At 36.4% G+C, this 12,749-nt stretch overlaps 1 protein-coding gene across 1 annotated transcript; it reads left to right on the top strand.

The window, feature by feature from the left end:
• The first annotated feature begins 5,695 nt into the window (after positions 1–5,695).
• Positions 5,696–8,598, top strand: AGTR2 (angiotensin II receptor type 2). The gene is made up of 3 exons (XM_024559333.2): positions 5,696–5,807; positions 5,959–6,020; positions 7,249–8,598. The coding sequence occupies exon 3, from the start codon at positions 7,284–7,286 to the stop codon at positions 8,376–8,378; it is 1,095 nt and encodes a 364-aa protein (XP_024415101.1). The 5' UTR covers positions 5,696–5,807; positions 5,959–6,020; positions 7,249–7,283; the 3' UTR covers positions 8,379–8,598.
• Positions 8,599–12,749: the final 4,151 nt, after the last annotated feature.

Here is a 12,749-nt window from a genome sequence, read left to right as displayed (position 1 = left end):
TCACTGAATGAGTGTTACTTTATTGCAGTCTGTGGGGCCACAGATTCATGCCATTGAAAATAACTAAAGCACAATGCAAATAATGCAATGTTGTTCTTAAAGTTTATTCATTTATGTATCGATTTATTTTTTTATCTAGACAATGTATTTTAGAATTTCTCAGCTACAGCTCATTTTTATGCTTAAAATAAAAGGAGAACAGAGGCTGGGGAGAGGAAGGAGTATGGAGCAACTGCTAATGGGTATCAGGTTTCCTTCAGAGGTGATGAAAATATTCTGGAATTATGTAGTGGTGATAGTTGCACAACTTCGTGAATACACAACCCCCCACAGACTTATACATTTTAAATGGGTAAATTTTTGGTATGTAAATTATATCTGAATTAAAAAATAAATAAAAGGTGAACAATTTCAATTGTGTGACCAATATAAAATAAGACCAATATAAATCAGGAGGGTTAATATTCAAATATATACAATAACATAGTTGTAAGGAGTTCTGCAAACTTCTAGATGTCTGAACATCAACTGTTTTCTTTTGGGACGCACTGCATATTATTTACAACACAAATTCTGCTTTCAGTTATAAATTTACAAACCCACACTGGAAACCGTGAAAGTAAATATCTGTAGGAGAAATAGCTAAAAACTGAAGCAGTCTCATAATTCCCAATTATAAGCTTCCTGTTTTTCATTTCCTTGGAGTAAAGACCCTAGAATCTTCCTAGAATCTCACCCCAAAACTGCCTGTCATCTTGCTCTATCTGCTAATTCTAAATCATTTTATACCTCAAAAGCAAAATATATTCAAAGCATACAACTTTATGTTATTTTTCTATCCTTCTAGGGGCCTGAGGGGTAAATGAGTCCCTCAGACAAAGCCACATAACCATTTGTTCTTATAATTTTCTTTGAACTGATGGCCTGTTTTGGAGAGATATTTGCCCCATTCTCTTTCTCTTTTTTGTAGGCACGAACAGTGAGGCATTGCTTCCCCTACCCCATTCTCCAACTTTGAGAGTTTGTCTAATTAACCAAAATAGAGCTTGAGTATCAAGTTCCTGGAACAGGGGTTTGACAATAGTTCATTAGTAATAGTAATATCTAAAATAATGTATCTACAGAATTGGGTGGCTACCAGAAATTAGAATTCAGAGAGGCGAAAACGGTGAAGGGAATGGTTTCGGGGATTCATCAGTCTGGTTTCTAGAATGATAATCTCTGCTTCAAGAATTTCCCAGTTACCAGCTTTTCTGGTCTGACTGCATAGTCACCAAGAGAGATTTCCTCTCTTTATTGATGATGGGACGGAGATGGAGAGGGTGCTTACATAAGGAACACAAAATTTATGGTCATTAGAAAGTACAAATCAAGTAGAGAAAAAGAGACAGATTAAGTAGTCAAAAAAAAAAAGAGTTTATTAACACGTGCATTGTGGTTACACGTCGGAGAGCTCCACAATGAGCAACTTAATGCGGAGGTCAGGCTTGGGTTTATATAGCATCTTAACAAAAGAAAAATCCATTTTTAGAGAACTTGCAAGATAGGGGAAAATTGGCTTAGGCTTTTAGAGTGGCAAACTGTGGGAAGGGAAGCATATGGGGGAAACTAATAGATGATAAAGATTATTTAGTAAGGTTTGTTATGTAGATTTCTCTTGGTACCCATCTCTGGGCTGGTAAAAGCTTAGGGTTCTCCTGTTCATTAAGAGTTCTGTTCTTCCTGGTAAGGAAAGGGAGACGTGTTTACAAGTTTATGTTTTGCTTTTAGGCAAATGGGGGAGGGTGGAGAGTTTTTTCTTCTGTTTTTCCTCAATTGTGTCTAGCTCAAAATAATCCTTATGCCAAAGGGGCGTATTTTAGGGTGGCGTATTCTGACACCATACATAACCAATTTAGTCAGATAAGTAGGGAAAAAGTCAGATCAGTTAGCTGATATTTTGAATGTGAACCAAAAATATAGACAATTTTCAATTTTGAATTTTTGCCTACAGTTGGGTTACATAGCACTGAGAGCTATTTGGGAAAACTGAGGTGCCTTCTGTGAGATCCTGGTCCGAACATGATGCTCAGGCTTCCAGATGCCTTTGGGGCCAAAGGGAATTGGCATTCTTCCCTCTCTTTATGTTCTTGGGAGCAGATTCAGCTGGAAGCAACTGGTTTCAGAAATGCAGTGAGTCAGACATCCACTCATTTCACTACATGCATTCAACCTTGTTAACTGATTTAATAGTCTTCTCTGTCCCTCGCTATGTGAAGCTTAGGCAGCCAATTTGATGTACTCATATTGGCCACTTTACTGAAGTTTTAGGCTGATTTCTACAAAATGGTCAATCTCATTGTTAGGTCTGAATAGACGACCTTTTTTTTCTCACTTGTTTTCAATCTGATGTTCCTGTTTTCATTATATTGGAAACTAAAGTGAGGCATGAAAAGAATCTGCAGAGATGTATCAATAATGGAGAGTCTTCTTAATTACCCTCCGTTCAGGGACCCCCAAGTTTGGAAAACTCCAGGAGCAATTAAAATAAGGGTTCCCTATGGGTAAATGAATTGGAGAAAGTTTGGTATTAAATATGTGGGTATTTGTGTGTGTGTGAGTGAGTGTGTGTGTGTGTGTGTGTGTTAAAGTTGGGGGAAGTGTGGAAATGCTATCAATTTGGACAGGGACTCAGAGGGATGGCTGAAGTAGGGGAAAAGTAAAATGACTCTGAAAAACTTAAACTAAAAAGGAAGGCCCATATATATTTAGGCATTCCATGATCTGCACGTCTAATCCTCACCTTTATAGCCAGGCCATGTACATTCAGACTTTTGCATTTAATTCCTTTTCTCCTTCAAAGCTGTGTGTGTGAATGGGGTAAGAGGGGCATAGAAGGTTTCCAGAGAGGTGAAATTCCTCTCAAGAACGTTGAAAAAAAAAACCTGGTCATTTCAATTTTATTCTTAATCTCACAATAAATAATCGGTATTCACTAGAAAACTTAATTTAGTGTGATTTACTATTGTTTAATCCTGCTAGCCGAACTGCACTTGCCCTGAAGAGTTACATAATTTATTCAAATGACCTGAGGTTTTTAAAGTCAATCTTCCAGCAGAAAAATTACCCCCTGCCCCCCGGAGAGTGATTGTTTTGTATTGTACTGCTTCCCGTGACTGACATTTATTTGACTCTCAAGTGTATTTACATCTTTGGCTTAACTTAGAGTTCTTTGCAGAATCAATAATGTACTGTATTTCTTACTTCAAGTGATGTCAGTATTATTGTTATTCTTTTTTTTTTGCTTTTTTCTTTAATTCCCTGCAGTTACAAAATTTTTTGTTGACTTGTGAAATTTTTTACTCCTAAAATTATGAGGAAACAGAGTAAATGCCCTTTTTAATCTTCTGGGAAATGTGTGCCTCTTTAAACTTTATTTACGTCACAACTTACTATAATGAAGGACAAAAGCTCTAGACAAGGTCTCCTGCTCCTTAGGGGTGTTCAAGGCTAGGTCTCCCAGAGGCGAGCCTGCAGTTTGTTCTCACAAGTTTATAGCTCACCTCCTGACTGTTTCCTTGCAAGGGGCATGAGAGGGGGCTAGAAATAGAGCAGGGTGGGAATGTGACCCATGCTGACCACTCAGGAGGCTCTGGCCTGGAAAATTCCCTTGTATGTGGCAAAAACAAACATTTGAAAAGGAGGGAGAAAGCAGGCTTAAGCTAAGAATGAAACCAGTTCCCATTTCAGCTCTCCTGCCCATAACTATATGTTCCTATTCCTTTGTTTCCCAAGCATCAGTTTTCCATCCTTTGGACAGAGCCTCCACCCGAATCTGTCCAGAGCACAGGAAAAAATATTTTGAGATTTAATGAAATGGTGTGTATGCATATTAGGAGCATTTTCTCAGTATTCAAACTCAGTCTAGCAGAAGAGACACTAAAGCGGTGTGCAGCAAACCTTTGAATTCACTGTATTTCTCAGGCAACGGTGACCTCTTCTCACTGGTCCCATCTGCTGGTGTGCTACAGGACTGACTTCAAGGTTAATGGAGAGACAAATGTCAAAAGCACGTGTTTTGTCTCATGTCATTTGTAATTTTGTCTTTTGTCACCTACCCTCTCTTCTATGTTGCTTTCCTTCTGCTAAATATGTTTCTTTAATTCCCAGTTATTTCCCCAGAGCCTCCCAGCCCTGCAAGTGTGCACAGGTTCATTTTGCTACCAGGAAAATATGACCCATAGAAATAACTAGACTCCTTATATCCATTTAAGTGTCTTGGGTGCTCTGGTTTTCTGGACTCGCTGTAGTAAACTGACTAGTCACTCATTTTGTCTACCTGCTGTCTCCATTTTGGGAATACAATTAAGAAAAATATCTCTCACAAAACAATCCTCCAAATTCTTTTCTCCTACCTGAGTGCTTTTGTAACAGTTTATGGTTAGCGGTGACTTTCTGTAATGTTGCAGGCCTTCTGTTTTCCAGGACAATAGGTGAGTGTAAAGGACCAGCTAGTGCTCCCTCCTGTAGTATGGAGGTTAGGAACATGGCCTCTGACATTAGATCGCCTCGATTTAAATTCAAATGTCCTCATTTAACAGCTATGTGACCACATAAAAGTTAAACTCTGTGAGCCCTAGTTTCCTGATTTGTAAGACGGAGTTAATATTAATAGCTTATAATGGCACCTACCATGTACTCAGCAGGGTTTTAAGCACTTTATGTATATGAGCTCATGTGATTTTCGTAACTCCATGATATAGGTGATTACCATCATCTCCATTTCTCAGATGAGAAAGCTGAGACACAAAGAAGGAAGGCAACTTGGCCAAGGCCATAGAAGTAGTAGCGATACAGCTGAACTTGTGAAGCCAGGCAGTTGGATTCCAGAAGCCATTTGCATACCAGCGTGCCATATTGCCTTTCCATTAAACTACTGAGTGTAAAGCATCTAGCACAGTGTTTGACATATAACATTTATTGTCAAGCAGTATTATCACTACCATCACCTTTTCTTTCTTTCTTCCTTTTGTCATTCTTGCTTCTATGGGACTGATCGTGTAAGGTTGATTACCCTCACCCCCACAAAGAGGGAAACAATGCAATCTAGGCCGCAGTAGTTGCCTCCTCCTTGTTCACCTCGTGTGCTTTTATTGAAACCACAAATATGACAAAGACCTATGAAAGGGAACACTAAATGTTAACACCTCTTTTCCAAGACATGAAAATTATATCCCTTCTATCACCACCGCTCCAGCAACAAGCCAACAGAAATTGCTTAAAGCAAGGGAGAAATTTTAGAAATTGTGGACTTCGAGTCAAGTTGCTACTGTTTTTAATAAGCAAGGGTAAAAAATTTCAAAAAATAATGAAAGTTGCAAAAGACATTGGTGGACAAAGACTCTGCTACTACAATAAATTCCGTAGTCTCCACTCCTTAATGCATTTTAGAATGCCAGTATCAGGGATAAAGAGAAAATTCTGCAAATAATTATATTCCTCTTTTTAAGTAAGCCACTGACTTCAAAATTCTCTAACACATTTGTGGAAACTTCATTTTTTTGTGTGTGAGATTTATTTGAATGAGCTGTTATGATTGGAGACAGTGAGAATTTCAGATTAATGTTTTGCAGCCAAAAAAAAAAAAGCCCCTCTGGAAAGCTGGCAAGTGTTCATAAGTCAGCCCTAGAATTATGTAGGTTGAAGGCTCCCAGTGGACAGACTGAACATATAAGAAGGAAACCAGAGATCTTGTGCTATTACGTCCCCGAGTCTAAGGGAACGAATAAGCACAGAATTAAAAGCATTCTTCAGCTTGAATTTTTAAGGTAGGTCTGCACAATTTATATATACTGTATTTGAGAAGTAGAACATATATTAAATGGAAATATTTTTTATGGATCAACTTTATTTTTCCCCTGTATTTTAACACTGTATTTGCAAAACTCCTAAATTATTTAACTGCTGTTTCTCTTACAGGGGTGCACTTAAGAACTAGGCACGCTGATTTATGATAACTAAGTTTTAAACTCCAACAACCAGTAAGTCTTCAAGTGAGTTTATTTTAGATTCTTTCATGTTAATTTATTAGGTCAAGATTATGAGAGAATGAGCATTGGATAAAAATGATAACTTTGCTGTTTATTAGGAGATTCTTTGGTGATTACGTTTTTCATAGAGTAGTTTATTTATATGTATTTTCAAACAATGTAAAGTAACAGTCTTTAATTTACTGTGTTTATTGTTATCTAGTTTTCTTTTGTCTTAAAATAATGTTGCTACCAAAAAAACCTACCACAAAACCCGAAACAGTTGAGAGGCTTGTAGCGATGTGACTACTTAGTTGTATTAAACTGAAAAGACACCAAAGGAAAAAGGATATAGTTACATATGATTAATTTTTGATGTTCAATTCTTATTTTATTGAGCAATCAAAACTATTTCTACTTGACCCTAAATCATATTTGGCCATTTTTTCTCTTTTCCCAATTGATAAAGAGAATGGATTTTAAGAAATAGATTGAATTTGAATATCTACATCTAAAACTCATACTCTCTATTAAAATGTAAATAGGGGATTTTTAGAAGTATGCATGTTTCAAAACTTCCTCTTATTTATATTATTATTGTGACAACAATGGAAAACTAGAACTAAATGAGTTATTTCTTAATTGGTAAAAACCAAGCATAATCCCTCAACTCAATATGTTCTTTTTGCATATTCTCTTTCAATCTTTTGTGCACTTACTTATTTTTTCCATAGCTTATGTTACTTATGTTTTCCATGGCTGTAATGATTTGTATATAATTAGTTACTTGAATAAGGCATTTTTCTATGCAATAGCAGGCAGAAGTGTGGTTTCTAGAAAGTATACAGACTAAGATGTGTGCTCAAGTGTTTTTGAAATATTAACTTTTCTTACTTCTTGGATCCTTCTTGTCTGTTTCATGCATTTCCTAACTTGGCTAACCTCTTGGAATATTAATTTTCTTTCAACCTTTTGAAAATACGATATAAAAGATGGGCAACAGGTAGTTTCTCAGAATTTTCAGTCCCTAATGCTATAATGTCTTAACTTCTTAGTACTATTGAGAAAATGCTTTTTTTCCAGAAGTAAAACACACTCTCATTTTATGTCCTGGTTCTGCTTCCTAATGTTTTCTATTATCGCCCACCACTTTTGCTTTCAACAAACTTGCAAAATGCTAATAACTCAATGATGTCCTAAACTCTGTATGTGTTCTGAGAGTTCCTTTTTATTTTCACAGAAGGCAATAAAACCAGGAGCTGCTGACATTTCAGTATGAAAGGCAACTTCACCTTTGCCACCATCAGCAGAAACGTCACCAGCAGTCCTTTCTTCGGACCTGCAAACGTCTCTGGCAATGAGTCTACCGATACCTGCTCGCCTAAGCCATCAGATAAGCATTTAGATGCGATTCCTGTTCTGTACTACATGATTTTCGCGATTGGATTTCTTGTCAATACAATTGTGGTTACTCTGTTTTGTTGTCAAAAGGGCCCTAAAAAGGTTTCCAGCATTTACATCTTCAACCTGGCTGTGGCTGACTTACTGCTTCTGGCTACTCTTCCTCTCTGGGCAACCTATTATTCTTACAGATATGACTGGCTCTTTGGACCTGTGATGTGCAAAGTGTTTGGTTCTTTCCTGACCCTGAACATGTTTGCAAGCATTTTTTTTATCACCTGTATGAGTGTTGATAGGTACCAATCTGTCATCTATCCCTTTCTGTCCCAAAGAAGAAATCCCTGGCAAGCATCATATACAGTTCCCCTGGTTTGGTGTCTGGCCTGTCTGGCCTCATTGCCAACATTTTATTTTCGAGATGTCAGATCCGTTGATTATTTGGGGGTGAATGCTTGCATTATGGCTTTCCCAACAGAGCAATATGCCCAATGGTCAGCTGGGATTGCCTTAATGAAAAATTTCCTTGGTTTCATTATCCCTTTGATATTCATAGCAACATGCTATTTCGGAATCAGAAAACACTTGCTGAAGACCAATAGCTATGGGAAGAACAGAATAACTCGTGACCAAGTCCTGAAGATGGCCGCTGCTGTTGTTCTGGCGTTCATTATTTGTTGGCTTCCCTTCCATGTTTTGACCTTCCTGGATGCTCTGGCCTGGCTGGGTGTCATTAATAGCTGTGAAGTTATAGCTGTCATTGACCTGGCACTTCCTTTTGCCATCCTCCTGGGATTTGCTAACAGCTGCGTTAATCCCTTTTTGTATTGCTTTGTTGGAAACCGGTTCCAACAGAAGCTCCGCCATGTGTTTAGGGTTCCAATTACTTGGCTACAAGGCAAGAGAGAGAGTGTGTCATGCCGTAAAAGCAGTTCTCTTAGAGAGATGGAGACCTTTGTGTCTTCAGCGTGAGCATGGAATTCATATTATCAACATGGCTACTTGTTTTGAGGTCCCCTTTGAAGTAGATTTTTAATGGCTTTAGTAAAATAAGTTTTTCCCTTGATGTAATCTTTTCTCACTGTTGTAGAACCAGAAACCAAAGGCAACTATGAGTTTTATCCTCCAGCGACTGTCAGGAATCGCCCCCTTTTTTTCTGGTCTATTGATACAAGACTGTCATTGGGCAGACACCCGTGACATAGAAATATTGGAGATTTATCTCAAATTATAATTAATAACAAATTGTGAATGATAATTTGGGGGTTCAGATTTCTCCTTGACAAAAATGGAAATTTTAAATTGGTTTTTATATCCATTTTCATGAGGCTTTTCTCTTCAACCAAGTTCAGTCTCTTAATTCTTTGCATTATTTACAAGACCTCATGCTAAGAGACACCATACTTGTAAAGGAAGTATACTACACCAGGCTGGCACCACGTTATTCAGACTCCAGGCATATGCTTCCTACTTTAAAAAATATTATAAGTATGCAGACAACTATAATTGAAGAATAATAAAGTAATTAAAAATAAATAAAAAAATAAAACAAAAACAAAAACAACAAAAAATATTATAAGTAATAATCCTTTTACATTTTAGTTGAGCATAGATTTATATTTCATATAGCTACATATTGAGTAGGGCTAGGAATATATATTAGATAACATGTACTCCTACATTTTAGCTTAGTTTTTCAGTTATGGAAAGTAAAATATATATTAACATAGATTTATAATTAACAAGTATTTGAGTGTTCACTAAACCCTGAATAAGTACTTTTTAAAACTTTTAATCAAAAAAATCCCCAAAACAAAAACTTTTAATCATTTTAGCTATTGTTTTAAGGTTTCTATATTCTCTGATAATTTCTTGAAAATAGTAACTAAGCACCGTAGTGTTTTAAAATGTAAAAGGTCACTTTTTACATCCTTGACCTTTTAGATGTGTTGCTTTGATATATAGGAAGTTAACTTTTATTATTGATGTTTTCATTCTGAGTTGCTCCCCAAAATATCTGGGTAGCTTCTTTAAATCTTTAACTTATAGTACATAAACCCTTAACCAGTGCAGGAAAAGGTAATGCCAGAATAGAATTTTGAGATCCAGGGAGGACCAAGAGATCCAGCAAATGAAAAATTTTGCGTCATACAAAAGCCCTACCTGTCAGGGCAGTGCAATGTGGCTTTAAAAACAGAGACCGTGAGGTAGTTTTAACCTATACCTATGAATAGTTTATTCCAGCATTTATGAGAGTCTTTGGAACTCTTGTAAACCAACCATTGGTTCACAGATGTCCTTCTTAACATTGCTAGAACTCTTAAATGAGAGAAGTTCCTGAAACTGAGTTACCTAGACTTAACTTAGAATATGAATCTTATTTTCAGAAGTTAGAGATTTCATTCTGCACCAGCTCATATATATATATATTACATCAGGTTTTCTAGGACCTTCCCAGACCAATGTTGACCTCTGAGGTAAAAATAACGTTTCAGAGGCTTAGTGTCTCTGTCAGGTTCCAAGGTTACAGGTCAAAGAATCCTCTTGCTCCACTTTCTGGGAAAATCTTAATTTTATGTAACCTATTATTATTAATAAAAAATAGCTACATGTATAATCAACTATGACTTCATATTATCAATAATCTTGTAATGCATTGCATATAAATAAAGTCTTTGATTGGAAGATTTTGTGTTTACTTTTTTATTTTAATGACCACTGAGTATAGATTCTTACATTTTTCTTGTGTCTGTATCCTTCTTACAATTTCCACCGATACATCTTAATCTCAGCCCCTGTCATTCCTTACCTGGCTTCTTGCCATACTCTTTTAGTTTGCCTCTCTTCAGTTTTCAGCCATGATTTCTTATTCATTATGAGAGGGAAGCCCCCAATTCTTATCATGCTATACAAGACTACAGGATCTGGTCCTTCCCAGCTTCTCTGTGTTTTTCTCTCTGCTATCTCTCTTTTGCACTCTATGTTCAGCATCACCAGAGAACTTAAATGCTTTTTAAAAGCCTGATGCTCTTTCATGCCCCTCTGCTTTTGTTCACACAACTCTGTCTTCCTGAACACCCCTCTAATCACTGCCCATGGTTTCTCATTCACCTGATGAACACCTACCCAGCTTTCAATATTCAACTCATGTAAATTCCTCTCCAACAATAATGATTATTATACTAATTACACAACGTACCCCCTCCCCTGAACTAAGAAAAAACGTCAGTTGAGAAGATGGTACATGAACATCCGAACTCTAACTCCAAGAGTGTACAAAGATATCAATGTTTTCTTTTCCCTTTGAATGTGTAAATTTTAGGTAAGCTTCTCAGATAGCAAATGAAACTATATTTTATTTGGCCACATTTCCAGGTATTACCTAATCCCCCTGCTTTTCCATGATTCAACTTTTATTCACTTCACCTACACAATGCCCAAGAACCACATAATAACAATAATAGCTACTATTAGGTGGACACATGCTGTATAAGATTGTAAGTATTTTACATGCATTATCCCTTTTTATTCCCACAATGAATCAATTATTTGCATTTTACAAATAAGGAAACTGAGGCACAAATGAGTCCCTATTAACCTTTAAATTTGACTCTGACAGATAATCTGGGTATTTACTATTTAAAATATGAATCCTAGGCTACCAAGCAGATGTTTCAGAGGCAGTCTTGCATGGTTCTCCCACCTTCCTCTCAAACCTCACTGCTTGCACATCTCTGACCACAACAGTGCAAGAGGTTTGGGCAGGTGGTATATTTGCACCTGTGGCGAAAAAGAGAGGAGATGGATGAAGGTTTCTCCCTGTCTTTCCACTGCCCTTTTCTTGTGCTCAGTGTTGTACAGAACTACTCCCCACTGCTTCTTGTACCCCGTACACAAAGCAAGACAGAAATTTCAAACATTTCTTTTGAGGAACAAAAATGTTGACATGAACTTTAGCTCTGTGAAATGAGATTCCATAAGGTTACCAGAGGAATTAATCTCTTGCAGTTTTCAGAAGGAATATGTATTTTTACTATAGAAAGAGAAGTATTAGTTATTTCTATATTTTATATCCCTAAGTTAGATCTAGTAAATACATGTTTTGAACCCCCCCTTTTTTTCTGATCTTTTGAGGTCTGTATTAAAATAAAGGGACAATCTCAAGGAAAACATGCTCTATTTTGACTTTTCTTTCCCCCACCACATGGGTCTGAGACTAGGAAACTCTTTGGCAGACTCATATATCAACAAAGGAAAAATTCAAACTTGACAAGTTGAATTATATGCCAAACTCTAGGCATATGCTATCTTGAGGTGATTGAAGCATGAAATGGCTAAGGTAATGAGGAATATGTAGCTTTGATTATTTTGTTAATTCCTAGAAAAGTTATATCAGCAATGATGATCCACATAAAGTAACACAAATTCATATGCCATCACTAAAAGTAGTCACTTCAGCTGCAAAACAGCAGTGGCCTACAGCTGAGTTGACTAGTCTTCTAAATATTGATATTCACTTGCACAAACATACCTACAAAGGATTAATGTCTTAAGAAAGAAAATTCTTTCTTTTTGAATTTTTTTGGGATGAGAGAATTTTTAAAATTAGAAATAATTTGTATGTATTTCTTTTTTTATGTATTAAAAGATTTTATTTATTTTTAGAGAGAGAGGAAGGGAGGGAGAAAGAGAGGGAGAGAAACATCAATGTGTGGTTGCCTCTCATGCTCCCCCTACTGGGACCTGGCCTGCTACCCAGGCATGTGCCCTGACTGGGAATCAAACCAGCGACCCTTTGGTTTGCAGGCCAGCACCCAATCCACTGAGCTACACCAGCCAAGGCTGTATGTATTTCTTATTAAGAATCAATATTCTCTCATGGTTGAAAAATTTAACTACATAGATATAAATTAGCCACTGAGATAATCATTGTGAACAGCATGGGGTAGGATTATTACAAAGATGTAAATATAGACACATATTATATATATATATTCTTAAATTTTATGTCTTTATCCATGTCTATATTTTTTCCTTCTTTTTATCTATTATCTGTAAGATATATCTTTCACTACCTTGTGGTATATTTCTTTTTATTTTTTAGGTTAAATATATTAAAAAATTATTGATATATATATATAATTGACATATAACATATTAGTTTCAGGTATGCAATGTACTCTTTTGATATATGTATGCCCTGTGAAATGATCACCACAATAAGTCCATTTATTACCCAGAACCATACAAGATTATAACAATTTTTGTGTGATAACTTGTAGGATTTATTGCCATGACATCTTTCAAATATCCATTACAATATGATTGACTATAGTCACCATG

This window comes from Desmodus rotundus, chromosome X (genome assembly GCF_022682495.2).
Source record: "Desmodus rotundus isolate HL8 chromosome X, HLdesRot8A.1, whole genome shotgun sequence".
NCBI lineage: Eukaryota > Metazoa > Chordata > Mammalia > Chiroptera > Phyllostomidae > Desmodus > Desmodus rotundus.
The sequence above is the reverse complement of the archived record's forward strand: the minus strand, read 5'-3'. Positions and strand labels throughout refer to the sequence as shown.

What these genes read in the sequence shown, in the direction of transcription:
- AGTR2 (XM_024559333.2), top strand. Translation starts at nt 7,284, where the DNA reads ATGAAAGGCAACTTCACCTTTGCCACCATCAGCAGAAACGTCACCAGC.